The 19,447-nt window shown below is 33.6% G+C and overlaps 1 protein-coding gene across 1 annotated transcript in view; it reads left to right on the top strand.

Annotated features, from left to right (window-relative positions):
- SLC13A1 (solute carrier family 13 member 1) overlaps nucleotides 1-19,447 on the top strand; it is a 70,744-nt gene that overhangs the window by 6,964 nt on the left and 44,333 nt on the right. Inside the window, exons 3-6 of the mRNA XM_023528946.1 lie at nucleotides 3,390-3,526; nucleotides 5,660-5,847; nucleotides 6,432-6,489; nucleotides 6,571-6,619. Coding sequence (XP_023384714.1) covers nucleotides 3,390-3,526; nucleotides 5,660-5,847; nucleotides 6,432-6,489; nucleotides 6,571-6,619 — 432 coding nt within the window. The remainder of the gene's footprint in view (nucleotides 1-3,389; nucleotides 3,527-5,659; nucleotides 5,848-6,431; nucleotides 6,490-6,570; nucleotides 6,620-19,447) is intronic.

Raw genomic sequence — 19,447 nt, 5'->3', positions numbered from 1 at the left:
GCTTTTTGATCTGCCTACCAGAAAAATGGAGTCGCCATCAATTGAAATGGGGAGGACTGCGGGTAAAGTAGACTGTTGTGGGAGAGAGACTGACACCTGGAGCTCAGCATTAGACATTAAGTTTGAAATACCTATTTTAATTTAAGTGAAAGTGTTGAGTGGGCAGTTAGGTACAAATGAGTCCAGATTTCATGAGCCAGAGCTGAGCTAGAAATACAGATTTGAGAACCATCAGCAAAGAGATGGTATTTAAAGCCCTCAGACTTGATGAGATTATTTAGAGAGTGAATGAAGATAGTAAAGCAAAAAGGACAAAGGATTGCGTTCTGGAGAACAACAGCACTAGGAGGTTGGTGAGAAGACAAAGTACTAGCAAATAAGACCGAGAACGATAGGTTATTGAGGTAGGAGGAAGACTAGGAGAGTGTGGGGTCTTGAAATCCAAGCGAAGCAATTGTTTTAAGGATGAGGCAATGACCCAAAGTGTCAGATCTGCTAATAGATTAATTAATGTGAAAACTGTAAATTGACCATTGGACTTAGCAATACAGATTAAGTGCGTATTTTCTAAAAAACAACAACAACAACAACAACAACAACAAAATATAGGCTCTTAATTCAAAAACTTGATGCGAAGTAATATTTAATTTCATGCATAAGTAGATTGACTTGTAGAAAGGTTGCTAAAATTGTTATAAATTACATAGCTAAGACAGAACCTAGGTTCTGATCACAAAAGCTCAGGTTTTTTGATGAAATCACACTCGAAACAGAACTGTAACTACCTTGATGTCCCAAACAGATTTTAAATCTCATTAGAAATTTTATTTGGAAATACCAATTTCGCCTCAAAAATAGTTACATTTATCAATGTCATTTACAAACCAATACCACTTCTCATATTACCTCCTATACAAGTAGACTGCAAACAAACTCATCTACCTGTAGCTAATGTTCTTCTTCAAATAGACCAACTCTGATGAAAAACAAAGAATAGATAATACAATAGAAAACAGAGAACGTGAAAATTCCTTCTTAAGTTTAACAACTAATTTTATTAAGACAACTGAGCTACAGACCTTAGTTTGTTTACATAATCTATTATGGAATTGGCAAACTATGAGTCTGAGAGCCAAGTCCAACCTGCGACCCAATTTTTAAAGTAAATTTTTATTGGACACATACACAGCCATAGTTATTCATTTACTTATTGGTTTTGGCTACTTTTGTGCTTTAAAGACAAGCTGAGTTGTGGAAAAAGGCTCACAAAGTGTAAAATGCTTACTACCTAATCCTAAAAGACAAAGTCTGTCAACTGTTGCTATTATCTAAAGACGTATTAACAAGAATATCTCATGATCCTGGACCTCTTTCTGTGTTTAATCACTTACTATAATGACTTTTTTTCTATGTGTTTCTTTGTATTTTTAAAGTAATTATGCCTTTATCCTCTCATTTAATTATCAGAGTATTGGTGAGATAGGGTCAGTAGGGCTTAGTTCCATGAGCAAAACTGTAAAAAAGATAAGGGCAGAGGAAAACTCAAATATCTATTTATCTTATAATCATCAACTCAAGTAATCAAATCCTATAAGAAGACATACCCAATTCTCCCAGGAAAAAGTGGTCACTTACTCTTTGAACCTCAACTATACCTTGAAGAGGTAGCTCTCATGCATCTATTATACATCTTCATTAACTTATTTTTCCTCTTCTAATACCCTTTAAACTCCTTGAGTTTAGAGACTTATTAATTCAACATCTATTGAGTGCCAGTATGTGCCAGGCATGTCTTAAGTCCATAAATACAGTGATCAATAAAACACATTTGTGGCTTTGAAATATGTCCAGTCAAATGAAGGCAATAGTTAAGGAAATAAATAGTCACTAGACACTAATATCTCTGATCTCGAGACATGTAACAAGCAGGTAAAGAAACAGTATTTACACAATGTGATATGCTAAGAAGAAAACAAACAGGACTCTGCAATACAGAAAAATAGTAGGATTGATTTAGAAAAGTTTGATATTTGAGAATTAAAGAGATGTGAAGAAGGAAAGCCTTCAGGCATTTATACCCATATCCCCTGCTCATATGACAGTTTTGGTACATGGTGGATGCTTATTAATGTTAGAGTAATCAATAAATGAAATAATAAATTGCTATAATTATATACTTTCTATTATGTAATTACTACAAAATGTAAAGAGATAAATATAAACTTTGAAAAGCCTGATAAAATAACTTTTTGTAAAACATAAAGAAGATGTCCACTTTTCCACCTTGATCCAAGGGCAATTTTTAATTTTTACTTTCTTGGAAATCAAGCCAAGCTCGGTAAGCTGTATTAAAAATGTAGATGCAGTTCAAGATAGCAAAATCATCATGACAATTGATTTTCTTATCCCTTCATGGTTTCATAATGTTAGAATAGTTTTGTTCCAATTCTTCCATTCCCTCTATGAGATATTATTTGATTTTTTTTTTTTAAGAGATGCTTCCTCTTATAACCCTTTTCTTTCAGCACAGCCTTGTGATTCAGTTTAGCCAAGCCTTTCCTGAAGTCAGGTCTCGAGTATTCATCCCATGAGGTACTCCACCTTAAAACTGAAAAACAAAGTTTCTATGATCAGATAAGTTTAAAAAGTATATAGTATATGGAATCCACTCTTGGAGAGTAACACTATGTATTAGTATTTAAAGGTTTTGAGGAGGCCTACAGAGAAGAAAATTCTAATATTTCAGATTTCAATGTTTTCTAAACTTATTTAACCACAAAATCTTTTTTTTTTTAAGAAAAATAAAAGCATTCTTTGTTAAATACTGCTCCAAATGGTTGTCCACATTGTTCGTACACTATTCTAATGTCTGAATGGTGTTAGCTAAAAGCAGCTTAAAATATTGGCCCATTCAAGAGTATTTATTTTATAATGAATAATTTTGATGCTATAACCATTTAAAATACGAGGAGTGACTCTGAAGATATAGCATACCGGGTGGTAATGAAGATATTGGTGAGTTGGAAGCTTGGCTCAGGACAGTCCCAAATCAGTTATCGTCACTCTACCATAGGAGCATGAACCAGTTAGCCCAAGTTTACAGATGGAGAAATCAAGGCATAGAAGGCACTTGCCTGATGTTACTCAGCTATTTAAAAACCTGCTATCCTGGGTACTCTTTTTTTCTGTATATTTTCCTTTAACACTACTGTTTCTGGGCAAGAATATAGAACATATTAAAATTTGTATTCAAACACATCTACATTTCTCTCAACCAAATAGAAAGATTATGTAGTTGAAGGTCAAAGTTAAGAGCAGCAAAATAATGTCTTTCTCATGTAATGCTGCTTTCCCCCCACCAACATAAATAATCATGGGTTTAATTTCAGGTGGCATCCGCTTATTTCAAAGATTTTCACCTACTGCTAATTGGAGTCATTTGTTTAGCAACATCAATAGAAAAATGGAACTTGCACAAAAGGATTGCTTTGAGAATGGTCATGATGGTGGGTGTGAACCCAGCATGGTGAGTACTGTGTTTACTGTTCCAGGATGGCATTCTGAATAGACCATTTTTGTGCAGAGCAAATGATCAAATAAGTAATGCATATCCAGGCAATCATTTGTACTACAATATGTCATGATTTTTTCTCTCTGAAAATATGAAAGTGATGTAAAGTGTACTTGAGTGGTAGGAGGGGAGAAAAACGACTTTTCTTTCACCACAGGTCTAATTAGAGAAAGATTGGAATAAGTGCACACAACTCTCTCACCTTTTATGCACCGTAGGAGTCAAAGCCGAGAGAAGCCTTAAACCTCCACAGACAAGATTGATACATTTCAGAGTCAATTTCAGTCTTATCTTGTTTATTTGGTTGATTGCACATTTAAGGTTTGTTCAAGAGCATCTTTAATCACAGAGAGGATTTTAGGAACCAAAGACAATGACATTATGACATTACTGACAAAATACAAAAACGAGCAGAAAAATTCCAAGGTAGACATTTTTCTTTTTAAATGAGCTGTTGCAAAGTGAAATACTCAAATAAGAAATTTCATCTATAGAATGCGAGATCACTCATTTGACTGATTTTCCCACTGAAATGAATTTTCCATTAAATTAATTGCCTATTTTAGTTTTAATTCCACTTCTTAATATAAATGTAAGCTAAAAACTTCTCAGTGTCATAATCATTTACATAATGAAATTATGCTTTAAAGCTTCAGGTGGTTCTTCTTATCTTTCTTTGAAAATAAGAAAATTGTACTGAATTCTATTGCATAATTCATTCTAGGTTATAACCACATCTGTGTTTATCATATGTGGAACAACTGTTTTGTCAAATATCAAACAATTAAATAATTCAGAAGCAACAAATTTTCAAAAAATACTTTTTATTTAAAAACATCATAACATATATATATTAAGGGCATTTCACTCTTTAAGAGTGAAATGGTGTTCCATGTCTCTTGGGGTATCTCTTTTCTTTGACCATCTGCTCACTGACCCCAGGGGTTGCGGTAGTGCACTGCACAGTGGAGCCAGAGTCCTGTCCATTATGCCACTAAATGGCTTTTCAATTTAAGGAATTTCACCACATAGAGAACTTATCTGATCCCAGCCTTTTTTTATTGGAAGGCTTTGTGTCATGCCAATGCCTTATGTTAAAAGCATTTCTAGTTTTCTTTTTATTAAGATTCATTTCTTTTTGAAGTAGATTTCTAAAAAGTTTTGTTTTACACATAGAAAATATTTACCTTATCTGAAGTTGAAAGTTATAGTGCAAATTTTTTCTTGTAGACCTATTTTAAAAGGGAGTCAGAGCATTCCATAAATGGCTCTATATGGAAAGATGTACTTAAATCATTACCTGGGACTTCCTTCTCAAAAGAAATCACGTTTCTTCTCAAATATGATTTTGAAGGCTTGTAAACATGGTTTAAAATCCTATAGTTTCAGGTATGTTATTTTTTAGAGAGAAGAACTACTCATTAGGGAAGACAATGTAATGTGTCCAGTTCTTGACAACAGGCAAGGATGTCAGATACAGGAGAGTACAAATAACAGAATCTACAAAATATTCTGAAACTTCATTTTAGCAAGTGATTTTAAACAATTTCCTCTACCTACCACATATTAAACCAAAGTAGTGAACATGTAAAAGGCAGATTTATAAAAATTAATCTCTCTCCTTACTGTTGTTCCTCTTTGGCAACATATTAATAAACAGTGGTATGACAAAAAGATAAAAGGAAGAATAGGGGATCCAAAATTCAAAAGCTGATTGCACCTCATCTTACTAATATTTGAAGATGTGTCATCTGTAAAAGGCATTCAAACATTGGTGTCATATTATAAACTATTGTAACATCCACCAACTTGCAGTTGCTTACACATTTAATTGTTATTCTGTTTTGGGAGAGAAGGTTGTTATGGTTTCCAGGGAGACGAATCTTGTAAATATTCCACTCTTACATATGCACTTTAATTCCTACCTGGCTATGACTGTCCTCAGAGTTTGTCGCCTGGGAGGAATCTTAACCTTCCTTATTTTGAAAAAATGAATTCCCAACTCACAAACAACATCCTTCACAGTTAAACAATACAGAGTTAGTTAGGCCAGGAGCACAGCTCATACTAAAAGCCCTCTCATTTCAGGCTGGCATTGGGGTTCATGACCAGTACTGCCTTCTTATCTATGTGGCTTAGCAACACCTCAACTACTGCCATGGTGATGCCCATTGTGGAGGCTGTGGCACAGCAGATCATCAGTGCTGAAGCAGAGGTCGAAGCCACTCAGATGACTTATTTCAGTGGATCAACCAATCATGGACTGGAAATAGATGGTACCACAAGTTGATATGGCCACAGGGGGTCTAGTCTTATTAGCAATAGGCATAAACTCAAGAATTCTGGGCTATATTTTAAATTAATTGTTTATACATATATGCTGTGAATTTAACCTTTCTCTTTCCATATTTCCCATTATTGATACAAAGAAATTACATTGCCCAAATATTTACCCTAACTTAATGATTGAATTTACAGTTTCTAACAAAAAATGAAGAGTGCCCTTTCTATCCTGCAGCCAGTCTGATGGAACTCTTTCTCATGTCTTTATCAGTAGACCCTCAGGTTACTCTTTTGTACCGAAGTAATTTTTCTGCATAATATTGGGAATCTTTAATGTCTACATTCTGTCTAGAAATAGCATTTCATTTTACTGCCTCTGATAAACTGCTCTAACGCAGTGAAAAAGTATTGGGGGGATATTTGCGTTTATAAAATACTCTATGAAAGTTATGTCAGTACAGGTGAATTTGTTTATTTTTAATTTTTAGTAATGCTTCCATCAGACACACACACACACACACACACACACACACAGTGATAACCTTTCCTTTAAATTATCTTTCTTTTACTTTTACAGAATGTGTTAATGGACATGAAGCAAATGAGAAGAAAGAGAAAATAAAATCAGTTCCAAGGTAAAGAATATTGACATTCTGATTAGGATTTTCCAAATTACATTTTAATAATATTATAAACTGGGTCAATTTATTTTTCAGACACAGTAATGATGCAGGGAAAATTTCAAGCAAGGTGGAGTTGGAAAAGGTACATTAAATTTAATTCTTTCTAAATAATTATATATGAAATTAAATTAGACCTGTAGTTAGATATGGATACATTTTAAAAACTCTCACTCACTTCCTTGTCCATAATTACTTTGCTTGCCTAAGCCAAACTTCAGTGCAATAGTTTGATAAGCCTTCACAGATAGACTGAATCCAATATCCTGATTGGAAACCTTTTAGGCTCTGAAAATTAGCATCATTATTTTCTCCTTTTGTGAGGTTCTTGATGACGGCATTTAGCATACGTAATTTAAAGAAATATAATTCCAATCTGAGAATCATGTTTCTTTGTTTATTAAAATCCTGCTGGCCTGATATGGCCTGATTTTCATTAGGGACATCCTCAATTCTTCCAGGTAATGAATCAGAGCAACTCCTATTCATGTAATAACAATCCAGTTACCTTCAGTGTCCCCACTGTCACTAAAAAATTCAATGCAGAATTCATGAGTTGTTACTATTAAATAAATAGGGAAGAGTTGTTGTAGTTATTCTAGTTATTAAAGGAAGGGGACTCTTGTAAACTGACATTGAATTTATTTCCCCAGAATAAATCAACATAAAAATACAACACTAGTTTGTACTGGGAGAAATATATCTCAGGATCACTGAAAAATAATCCTGCATAGAAATAGTCCTAAGGTGACCATGGCATTAGGAATAAGAGAGTAGGGCATCTGTTCCTTCCTCAGGCCATAATGCATTAGCACGCAACTCAATAGGAAAAAGAAACCCCTCTCATTACTTACAGAAATCTTCAAGGAAAGAGCGATTTCTATATCAGGAGAAAACGAATACAAAGATATGATTTAAGCCTTTAGTTACAGTGTACATTAAAGGTTTAAAGATGAGAACTGAATATAAATTATTAAAACACTATCATCTTTAGGGATAGAAGTCATTCTTTTAAAACATAAAAAATTAACAGTATACCAGGTAAATTACAGAAATATACATTACAATGGGCTTTTAAAACTGTTACGAAAATGGTAAAGCCTAAACAGAAAGAATATAATTGCACTCAGTAATTATCTGCGGTCCTTTTTAGCAGCCCATTGTTCTGACATAAATCTTAAATTTTGGGTCAAGTCCCTTCAAATTAATTTGACAGCTAACACTGTCCTAAGGATTATAGGAAAGTCTGTTGGTGGATCGGACCCGCTCCTTATTACAGCTCAGAGTCTAGTGGGGAAGATGGACTTTAAAAAAATAAGTGTGATGTAAATACCACAACAAAGGTAAGCACAGAGGCCAAGTCCTCCAGAAGCTGGAGAAACTAGCTCAACCTGGGCATAGGAGATGAAGAGATTTGAGTCTAGAAGGAAGATGGCATGTGCAGTCACAGCAGTGCAACTTCACGTGTGCAGGGACCGTGTCTATCCACTTTGTTCACCATTTAACCCCCTGGCACAGTCCATCGCCTGACACAGAGGAGGTATTCCATAGATATTTATCTTTCTTAATAAATGAATGAGTAAAAAAGGAAGAGGTATTCTGTTCAGAAAATACAACGGAATCAAAGACCTGAATATGTAGAGAATAGAGCTTTTTCAGGAAACATCTCCAGTACTGGTACTAGGGATGTGTTGTTGTGGAGAGTGAAATGTCTGCATGGGTCGGGCCAAGTTAAAAATAGCTGTTCATGCTGTGCAAAGGGGTTTAGTTTATCTTAGGGGAGACAGAGAGCTTTGAAGCTGGGGCAGCATGGTGAGTTCTGCGTTTGAGAAGCTTACTGTGGCAACATTGTGAAGGGCAGAGAGTATGGACTTCAGTGGACTTTTTAATTAATCAGACTTCGGGGGTGACAGAAAGAGAAATATAGAGGATGCCTCTGCTACAGGAAACTGGGTAAAGCTAGATTGTGATGCCACTGATTGAGATGGGGAACACAGAGGGAGGAATAAGTTTTAAATGGAGAAACGTAAGATCATTTGGGTGCATTTTAGGCAGTAACAATTGAGATCTGAGTTTAAGAGAGGAGAGCAAGACCTTCAAATGAAGATTCTATGGTCTTTCCAGAACACGATGCATTAAAATTCAGCTTTATGTAAAGGAAAAATCAAAGGATAACTTTCTGCTCTGCAAAATGTTTTTTATAAGAGATCGCACAAAAATTTTATTTTATAGATTGCACATTAAGGATATATTTTGATTTTTAACAATTATAAATTGTTATAATTATAAATCTTCTTAGGAAAAAACATATTATATGGTTTGTGTTATGATTATAATAAATTGTACCTGTCCTTTGCCAGGTTTTTATACTAGGTAATTTAACACTAAATTATGCAGAAATAGCTGTATTTTATCTAGCTATAAATGGAAAGAATATGTAAATATTTTGGTCTTCTGCTTTCTTCTTGAAGTAGATGAGACATTCTATTGAATTAAAATAAATCCTGTGTGATTTGGCTTTAAATTTGAACCACAATTCAAAAAAGACCCTGACTACCTTTGAGGGGGAATGGTTTCAAATAAATTTCAAAAAAGAGAGGAAAAAATAAAGAGCTGATGTTTTCGGTACTTTGCATTATTTTACCATGTTCTTATTAAAAGTAGATTTGATTTCTAGTGAAAATTACTATAATTTTATATATTTAAACCACTATTTGCTGACTAAAAAATTAAGAATTTTTCCTAAATTTAAAGTCTCTCAGCTAATACAATTATATCAATCTAAGGTAATCAATAATCTTACTTCATCTTTTAAAATTGTATGCTTACTTAACTTTTAAAAATTATATGGGAAATTTCTAAGGGCAATAACATATACACTTATTTATGTAAAATTTAGTGTATAATAAGCAGAAATTTCCCAATAGTAGAAGAAAATTAAGAATTCCTACCAAATAAGTTCTAAATTTAGTGATTATAATAATATTGATTAAGAAATATATATTTAACATTTGCTCAAATATTGCCTTCTCTATGAGGCCCACTCTGACCACCCATTTTCATTGAAGCCAATATATCCCTTCTCTGAATCCCCCTAAACCTGCCCTACTTTCCTCAAGGTATATATTACCTTCATACGAACTATCTAATGTACTTGAGATTTACAGGGGCAGGAATTTCTTTCCATTTATTTATATTGCAAATATCTGGAACAAGTAACTACCACATTTAGTAAATATTTGCCGAGCAAAGGAATAAATCCAGTAACATTTTTCTCAAATAGTTACAATTACATTAAAACAACTCATTTTTGCATATAAACTATAAAAACAGAAACAAACTAATGAAGGTTGAAAGATAAAACTATCGATTAGATTACTAACACCTTTTTTTAGCTTTATTGAGATATAATCGACACAGAATATTGCGTGAGTTTAAGGTACATGACTTGTTGATTTACTTGTTGATTTAGGTATTGCAAAACAATTACTACCGTCAGGTTAGTTAATCCCTCCATCATGTTGAATAATTACTTTTTTGTGTGTGTAGGTGTTGAAAACATTTAAGATCTACTCTTTTTTAAACTTTCAAGTATGTAAGCATTATTTTATTGTACATTAGATCCCCAGAACTTATTCATCTTATAACTGAAATTTGTGCCCTTTGATCAACATCTCCCCATTTCCCCTCGTCCCATCCCCTGGTAACCACCCCTTGACTCTCTGTTTCTATGAATTTGGCTTTTTTAGAGTTCACATATAAATGATACCATGCAGTATTTGTCTTTCTCTGTCTGGCTTATTTCGCTTAGCACAATGCTCTTACAATGCTAGCCATTCTAACAGGTGTGAGATAATATCTCATTGCATTTTTAATTTGCATTTCTCTGATGATTAATGATGTTGAGCACCTATTTACATACCTGTTGAGCATGTGTATGTTTTTGTTGTAAAAATTTGTATTCATTACCTCTGCCCATTTTTAAATTTCATTGTTTGGGTTTTGTTATTTTTTATTTATTTATTTATTTGTTTATTTATTTATTTATTTATTTATTTATTTGTTTATTTATTTATTTATTTATTTATTTATTTATTGTGCTCTTGAAGTGTATGAGTTCTTTACATATTTTGGATTCTAATCCCTTCTACATGATTTTCAATATTTTCTCCCATTCCTTAGGTTGCCTTGTCATTTTGTGATTGTTTCTTTTGCTGTGCAGAAGCTTTTTAGTTTAGTCCAAATTGTTAGTTTTTGCTTTTGTGCTTCTGCTTTTGGAATCTTATCCAAAAAAATCCTTACCAAGTTCAATGAAAAGATTTTCCCCCATGTTCTCTTCTAGGAGTTGTATGGTTTCAGTTCTCACATTTAAGTCTGAAATCTACTTCAAGTTCGTTTTTGTGAGGGGTGTAAGATACGGGTCCAATTTTATTCTTCTGCATGCAGTTATCCCATATTCCTGACACCACAAAGATTATCCTTCTCCTACTGAGTATTGTTGGCTCCCTTGGCAAATATTCATTGACCATATATGTGAGGGTTTATTTCTGGGCTCTCAATTCTGTTCCATTGATCTTTGTGTCTATTTTTATGCCAGTACTGTTTTGATTACTATAGCTTTGTAATATAGTTTGAAATCAGGACATGTGGTACCTTCATGTGATAGCTTCGTCCTTTCTCATGATTGCTTTGACTATTTGGGAGATTATTTTTTATTTTTGATGGAAAGAAAATAAGAAATTAGGACTAAAATTTATCAGCCCAAAAATTCTTGTTAATAGAACTGCAAAGTTCCGATATAGATAACAATAATAATAATTTTGCCATTGTTACTGCTGCTGCTGCTACGGATGGCAATAATTGTATGTTGGTTTTGAAGATGATAAATATTCAGCAGTTCCTCAGATTCCAGGAACTAATTAAGGAGTACTCATACTTAAGAGTCAGATTCCTATGCAGCATACTTAGAAATGTTTTCCATCACGCGCCACATTTCCTTCTCACTTCTCCACATTGCCCAAACATTAGCAGAGCTCTCTACTTCTGCCTGGAATAAAAGTGGTGGGTAGGTACTTAGCCCATAAATCCTGCATTTATTTCTCCAAAAGTAGCTGAAATATTTTTAGAGAAGAAAAGTAACAAGAAGAAAGTAAGACCTAAAAAGGACAATGACAGTACATGGGCGTATATATTTCTCAGGTTCTAGTGGAAAACTGGGAGACCGATCACCACTCATATTATTTCCATGAAAAATGAGTTCCAGGTATCCTAAAATTAATTTTTACATATCAAAAGAAGAATAAAGTTGCTAGATTTTTCCCTTCCTTACAAGCACTAGTATTATTCAAAAAAAATCCCAGATATTTACACTAGCTCACTTTCTAAACTTCCAGCCACCCTCAATAGAAAAGAATTATAAAATCAGTATGCTTTTAATAAAATATCTGAGATAATTCTTTTCCATTCATCATATATAATTTGTAGTTCCCCAAAGGGAAAAGTTCAAAGGAAAAATTTCCTTAAACAAATTAAATCTTGTTTATAATTAGATTTTGTTTAGTTTGGGAGTGAAAATCCTTATTACTGAAAATCAAATCCTATAGGGTGGCACTTTTAAGTATTTTTTAAAGAATTCAAAAACCAGATAACAGCAATAGGAATGGTTCAGAATATTAGAGATGAGGGTCATTAGTACTTCCGAGTAAGGCGGTACCAATTCTAGAATATCTGGCCCCTAGATCAAATATGAAAAAGGTATTTTAGATCAGACCAGGTCGGTGCTACTAACAAAAGTTGGTTCTCTTTGATTATTCTTCCCTTCTCCTAGACTAGGTGAGGTTGTTAGTGCTTCTCATTCCTCACCTAACGTAACCTAGGTGTCTCCTTTTACTCATCCACCCAAATCTTATGGTTTATAGAGAGATAATGATGTTGAGAGAGAGAGAAAGAGAGAGAGAGAGGACGGGGGAGCGGGGTAGGCTACCACACACCCTTTAGGAATCACAACAGCACAAAAAAGACAGGAAGAAACAAATGTTAGTGAGAATGTGGAGAAAAAGGAACCCATGTAAATCGATGCAATCACTATGGAAAACAGTATGGAAGTTCCTCAAAAACTTAAAAACAGAACTGCCATATGATCCAGTAATTTCACTGTTTGGTATATATCCAAAGGAAATTATAAATTGCTATCTCAAAGAGATATCTGGACTTCCATGTTCTTCCATGTTCCTTGCTGCATTATTCACCCTAGCCAAGGTATGTATGGACACAACCTAAGTGTCCACCAATGGATGAATGGGTAAAAAGCTGTGGTGTGCATATACAATGGAATATTATTCAGCCACAAGAAAGAAGGAAATTCTGTCATTTGGAACAACATGGATGAAACCTGAAAGCATTATGTTAAGTGAAATAAGCCAGACAGTGAAAGACAAATACTTCATGGTATCATTTATATGTGTAATCTTCTTAAAAAAAAGAGAGAGAGAGAAAAAAAGAAAAAAAAGAAGAAAAAGAAAAAGGAAGGGAAAATTCATAGGAACGAAGAGTAAAAAAATGATCTCCAGGGGCTGAGATGGGGGTGGTGGAGTAAATAGGGAGTAAATAGGGTTAGTAATAGGGTACAAACCTTTGGCTATCAGATAAATAAGGTCTGAGGATCTAATGTAAAATTTGGTGGATACAGGATAACACCATTGTATTGTTGAGATTGGCTAGGGAAATAGTACTTGAATGTCTCACCAAAAAAAAAAAAAAAGGTATGTGAGGTAATAGATGTGTTCATTGGCTAAATGGCTGTAACCTTTTCATAATGTATACATGTGTCAGATTGTTATGATGTACACAGTTAATGTCACAATTTTATTTGTTAATTGTACCTGAATAACATTGAAAAAGTGTGGGGTACTTAACATGTACGTCACAGTGATTTGATGTACATATTCATGATAATATAAAAAGGTTCCCCCAATCTAGTTGATTGGTACATACATCATACACATTTATCATCGATTTTTTTGTGTGTGTGAAAATTTTGAGTTCTACTCTCTTGGCAAATTTCAAGTGTGCAGTGCAGTTTTCTCAACTGTAGTTGCCATGTTTTGCATTGGCTCCTCGGTCCTAATTCACCTTATAGCTGAGCGTCTCTACCTTACTTGGTCTTTTTTAACTTGGCAGTTTTCTGTGCCAAGATAAAGTTGAAATTTTAAAAGAAATAATAGCTATTCTACTCACTAATCCAATTTATGAGAGCTCATTCTATTCAACTGAAAATTCAGAAGCCTCATTTTCAATGGTATTATATCAGAAGAAATGATTAAATTTCTGACACATAATGGGAATCTAATATGCTCCACAAAGAGTCTAGAGTGAAGGTAAATGCCCGGATACAGACAAGCAGGTAAAATCTAATCTGTTGAAATTCTGCCAGGTGTATTTTCTGAAAGAAAAAAGTAGTTGGTGGCAACAGTTGGTAAGGTAAATTCACTTCTGAATAAAGAATTTATTTAACATTCATTTTATAAAAAGAATCAGAGTAGCAATTCTGTGAACATGACCTCACTGCAGATTTCAACTTTTATTGTAGTCAAAGCCCTAGATTCATTGATGGCTATAATTAGCTGTGTTTCCATAAAACATTTTGTTTTTTAAAAAACGATTGACTGTTGATGATATCTTTTATCACATATCTCTTTAATTTTTGAATCACCAAAATGTAGTTCTTCACATTTTAGGTTATTGAAATATTATCTAGCAAATAACATAAGCTCAGCCATGTTGGAAGCATCTGTACTTTCCTTTAATTATACAGTAAACCTCCCACACTATATCATGTATTCTAATGCTGTGTTTTGTTTCTTAAAATCCTCAGCAGTGTTTTTCTATGGATCTTCTCATGGCATTTCCTAACAAAGAAATACATTTATTTTGTCCCTTAATTGTTTTTTTTATATATTGATTATGAACTATTTTATACATATTTATAAAATGTAATGAAAAATTTAAAGAACAACAAAATGAATAAAATGGTATATACCATACCTCAGCTTAAGAAATAGAACAAAATTTCAAATCTCCATGATTCTTTCTCTGACTCTGTGTCTTTTCTCACATAATCTCATTCATCCCCTTATTAAGATAGTCACAGTCCAGAATTTTGTGTTAATCATTCTCTTGTTTTCTTTTCAGTGTTATCACTTGTTTTAGTTACTTGTTCACTACACGAAGACCCAAAATAGCATTAGTTTTAGCAAGATAGAAATAGGCTGGTTAGTGGCTCCATAATCATGATGACCCTGACTCTTTCTATCCCTGCTCTGCCATCCTCAAGTCTGTTAGATCAAGTTTGCTAGTTGTGCTTTTCAAATCATCTGTGACTTAACCAATTTTTTTCTGCTCAACCCATCACTAACTGAAACTGTTTTGTTAAAATATCCCTTTGATGTGGATATGTCTATTTCTTGTGATAGTTCTGTCAGTTTTGGTTTCTATATATTTTTAGATTATTTAGGTTATGTTATTATATCCTTACCAGTTTTGAATATTTATATATTATTGATTAATTAACACTTTTACCATTTTACAGTGCCCCTCTCAATCTATACTAATGTTTTAGGGTCTTAGAGTTTATTCGATGATAATGTAGCAATATCAACTTTTTTTAGGTTAATTTTTACCTGGCATTTCTTTACCCTTTCACTTTTGATATTTCTATGTCCTTATACTTTAAGTGTATCTTGCAAAAAGTATATTGCTGGCTTTTGCATTTTTTTCCAGTTTGAAAGTTTTGGGATGAGAAGGTTGATTCACCTGAACTTTTTGCAACTTTTAAATTTAGAATTTCTAATGCCAGATTTTGTTTTTTTCTGACTATTCTTTTCATCTCTCTTTCCTTCATTCTTTTCTCAATGGCTACTCTAAAAATTTATGTGTCTCTCTGTGTGTGTACATGCACACTTAAATCTGTGTATAGGTCTTTTCCAACAGTTCTTGAGCATTCTCAGCCATTATTTCCTCTGAGTCATTAGTTTAACATATGTTAAACTTTCTCTGTCTTCCACGCTTCTTAACATCTCTTTAATATATTAATAATATGTCAATAACATAAAATGTTTTTAAATTCAGTTACCTAAATTTTAATTTCTATAAATCCTACTTGTCTCTCTTTAAGGTTTGCTTGGTAATCTTTGTAGTCTCTTTTTCCTTATTCATATTTTCCATCCCTTCTCTAATTTTATTAATCAAAAATAAAATTACTTATATTCTGTGTCTAACTCTACTGTTTCAAAGTCCTGGATCGCTCTCTTTGGGGCCTATTCTTGGTTTTTGCTGGTTCTCACTTTTGGTGGCTTATTTTCTTGCCTGTTTTGTGCTTTTAAATATTGAAATGCTAATTTGCCTTGAAACTTCTATGGGAATTCCTCAAGTCCTAGGTTGCAGCTGCGTGGAAGAGCTTTGATTATGGTACCATTTTTATTTTAATATACATACCAATTAAGGTTTAAAATGATCATAGTTAGGAGTTTTCAGGGTACATTATGTTTTGCCTTAAGTCAGCATGAGATTTCCTTGCTGTCCAATTTGCAAAAGACACTGTCTTTATATGTGTTTTCCTATACAACTCCCCACACGGGGCGGGCCTTAGGCATTACTTGCCATCTCTAGCTCTTCTTGCATAAGAACAAGCTGAAATCCTCAATCAAAAAGCTGCCTATTCACTCACTTAAGATTCCACTTTCACTTTATTAGGGTCGGGGCAGATTTCTTACTTTCGTATCAGTTTAGTGATACATTTTTAAAGGCGCTTTTAAATATTTTAAACGGCATTCATCTGATCTGTCATGCAGCTGGACAGAGAGATCTGCTATATTATTTATATATTATTTCGGTCATTTTTATCACTATAAAAAAACCCAAGATTTTCCCCAATAGCATGTACATTTTTACTTTTTGCTCTTCACTAAGAAATTACAAAGGAAACATAAATATTTAACAATTAGAAGAATAACATTTTGTAAACTAATCTTGGATGTAATTGATTTTCAACATTGCTGAAAAAGTAGAATTTTTATGAAGAGTCCTCATGTCTTGAGTGCTAAATTTTTAATATCTGTCCATTCATCATACTATTACTGTATAAACTAATATCCCAGTTCACAACATGCAACATAATTCTTTATTAACTCCAGTAGATATAAATCATATTTCAAAGAGTTTTATTTATAATTCAATTTTGTTACCAACTTCTCTGAGTTGTTCAGTTTACTACTGATTAGAGCTTTATCAGATCTTCCTGAAGAGATAATATCTAGAGTAGAAGGAGATTGTGTATTAGTTCATTCTGAAACTTCTTTACATAAATCATTTCCTGCAGTAATAATTTAAAGCTATACACACATTATAGGAGGTCTGGTTTAATTAAAAATAGAAAGCATAATCTGTTATCCACTTAACTAAGCACTTGTAAATTCAGTATGCTGAGAGCAAACAAAGGAGACAGGGCCCCACTGTCAATCAGTTTACACACTATAGGGCTTTTTCTCTCCTCTTGCCTTTTATCTATATCATTCACTGTGTATGGACCATGAAGGCACCAAGGTCAATCTGTGTAATAATATTTGTTAATGTTTTTATTTTTTTAATGTAAAAAGAGATATGTCTCATCTTCCAATATGATGGCAGATTGAATATGCTCATTTACCTTCACTCTACCCTAAATCTCCATTAAAACAAGGACAGGTAAACCTTTTAAGTCATAGGTCACAATTATAAAAATGTCAAGGGAGGAGAGGACAACATAATCATTTTGGTACCTGGAAAGTAAAAGAATGATTAGGAAATGACTCAGTTATCCCACAAAAGAGACATCCTATGTCAACAGCGAGGAAAGACAATAAATAATCCAATTTACATAGCAGCCACCCTCAAAGTTTTTTAAATGTTGAAAAGTGGGAGAAAGTAAAAAGTTGCTTATGAAACAATTAAATTCTCAGATTTCTTCCCCAACTCCGCATGGATGCAACTGTTCCTCCTCTACCAAACAGCAGTGATACATTTAGACATGATGAAGCAGATAGTAAGGAGAATCAGACACAGTTCAGGGGTGGGGGAGGGTTCACAAGGAAAATAGGGGCATTGAGTGACAGTTTATACACTGAATGATGAGAACCCTGACTTCCACCCCATTGGCTTCAGTAGCCAAGCCTATACCTCCAGCTGCCAGGAGCAGGCAAGAAATCAAGAGGTTTTCCCTTGAGGAGTCCAATTAGCACAAGCAGGAAGATGAAAATATATAACATTGGGTTTAAAAACAAAAAAAAGCCCAGTCAGATGATACTGCAGTGAAGCCCACAATCAACAACGAATCCCAAAGCACATATACAGAATTTTCAACTGGCTTTTCACTGACTTAAATAAGGGCAAACAACTCAATATTCCTGGATATCTGAAGAAAGTCTTAGGCAAGAGAGAATCTCAAACAAACAAAAAGGAAACAGAAGCTTGCAGGAAAGAGACTGTGCAAGAAGATGAAAACACAAGAAAAGAAACTATCGTTAATCTATTAGGAAGGTAAACAGAAATTAGACTCATGAAATATGAATGACATTCTACAAAAGAAGAATATGAAGACAAAAATAATGATACATAAAATATAAACTTTAATATAAAGATACAAAATATAAATGTAAAATTTATAAAAAATAGGAAGAAAAAGAAGAAAAGGGGGTTCAGAAAAAGAATAGAGAAAACCAAGAAGATTACATTAAAATACAAGAAAGTTTTCTCCTTTTTTTTAAAGATATACTTGTTATTTATTATTTGTTTGTTTGTCTGTTTGTTTGTTTAAATTGAAAAATTATTTAAAATTTTTTCCCCAGTCTACCTCCTCCTTCCCCGTTTGGTAACCACTAGTCCATTGTCCATGTCCATTTGTCTCTGTTTGTTTGTCCTGTTCATTTGTTGCTTTTAGGTTTATATCCCACATATAAGTAATATCATGTGATTTTCAACTTTTTCTGTTTGGCTTATTTTGTTTAGTATGATTATTTCAAGATCCATCCATATTGTTGCAAATAGCAGTATTTCATCTCTCTTATGGCTAATATTCCATTGTATATATGTGTTACAGCTTCTTTAGTCAATCATATATTGTAGGACACTTCGATTGCTTCCATGTCCTAGCCACTGTGAATAACGTTGCTGTGAACGTTGGTGTGCAAAAATCTTTACGGATATGAGTTTTCAAGTATTTGGGGTAAATACCCAGTAGAGGGATTGCTGGATCATATGGTAGATCAATTCTTAGTTTTCTGAGGAACCTCAATACTGTCTTCCACAGTGGCTGTACCAATATGCAGTCTCACCAGCAGCGTATGAGGGTTCCTATTTCTCTGCATCCTCTCCAATATTTGTTATTACTTGTCCTGCTGATTATAGCCATTTTGACAAATGTGAAATGGTACGTCATTGTGGTTTTGATTTGCATTTCCCTAGTAGCTAGCGATGTTGAGCATCTTTTCATATATTTATAGGCCATTTGTATGTCCTCTAGGGAGAAGTGTCTGTTCAGATCCTCTATCCAATTTTTGATTGGATCATTTGTTTTGTTGTCGTTATTGAGCCATATGAGTTCTTTGTATATTTTGGATATTAGGCCCTTATCAGAGGCGTTGCTTGCAAATATATTTTCCCATTCGGATGGCTATCTCTTTACCTTGTTGACAGTTTCTTTTGCTGAGCAGAAATTTTTGAGTTTGATGTAGTCCCATTCATTTATTTTAGCTTTTACTTCCTTGCCTATGAGGTCAAATTCATAAAATCCTCTTTAAGTCCAAGGTCCTTGAGTTACGTTCCTATGTTTTCTTCTATGCATTTTTTTGTTTCAGGTCTTATATTCAGGTCCTTAATCCAT

Source organism: Pteropus vampyrus, unplaced genomic scaffold, assembly GCF_000151845.1.
Source record: "Pteropus vampyrus isolate Shadow unplaced genomic scaffold, Pvam_2.0 Scaffold33, whole genome shotgun sequence".
In the NCBI taxonomy this organism is placed as follows: domain Eukaryota; kingdom Metazoa; phylum Chordata; class Mammalia; order Chiroptera; family Pteropodidae; genus Pteropus; species Pteropus vampyrus.
The sequence above is the reverse complement of the archived record's forward strand: the minus strand, read 5'-3'. Positions and strand labels throughout refer to the sequence as shown.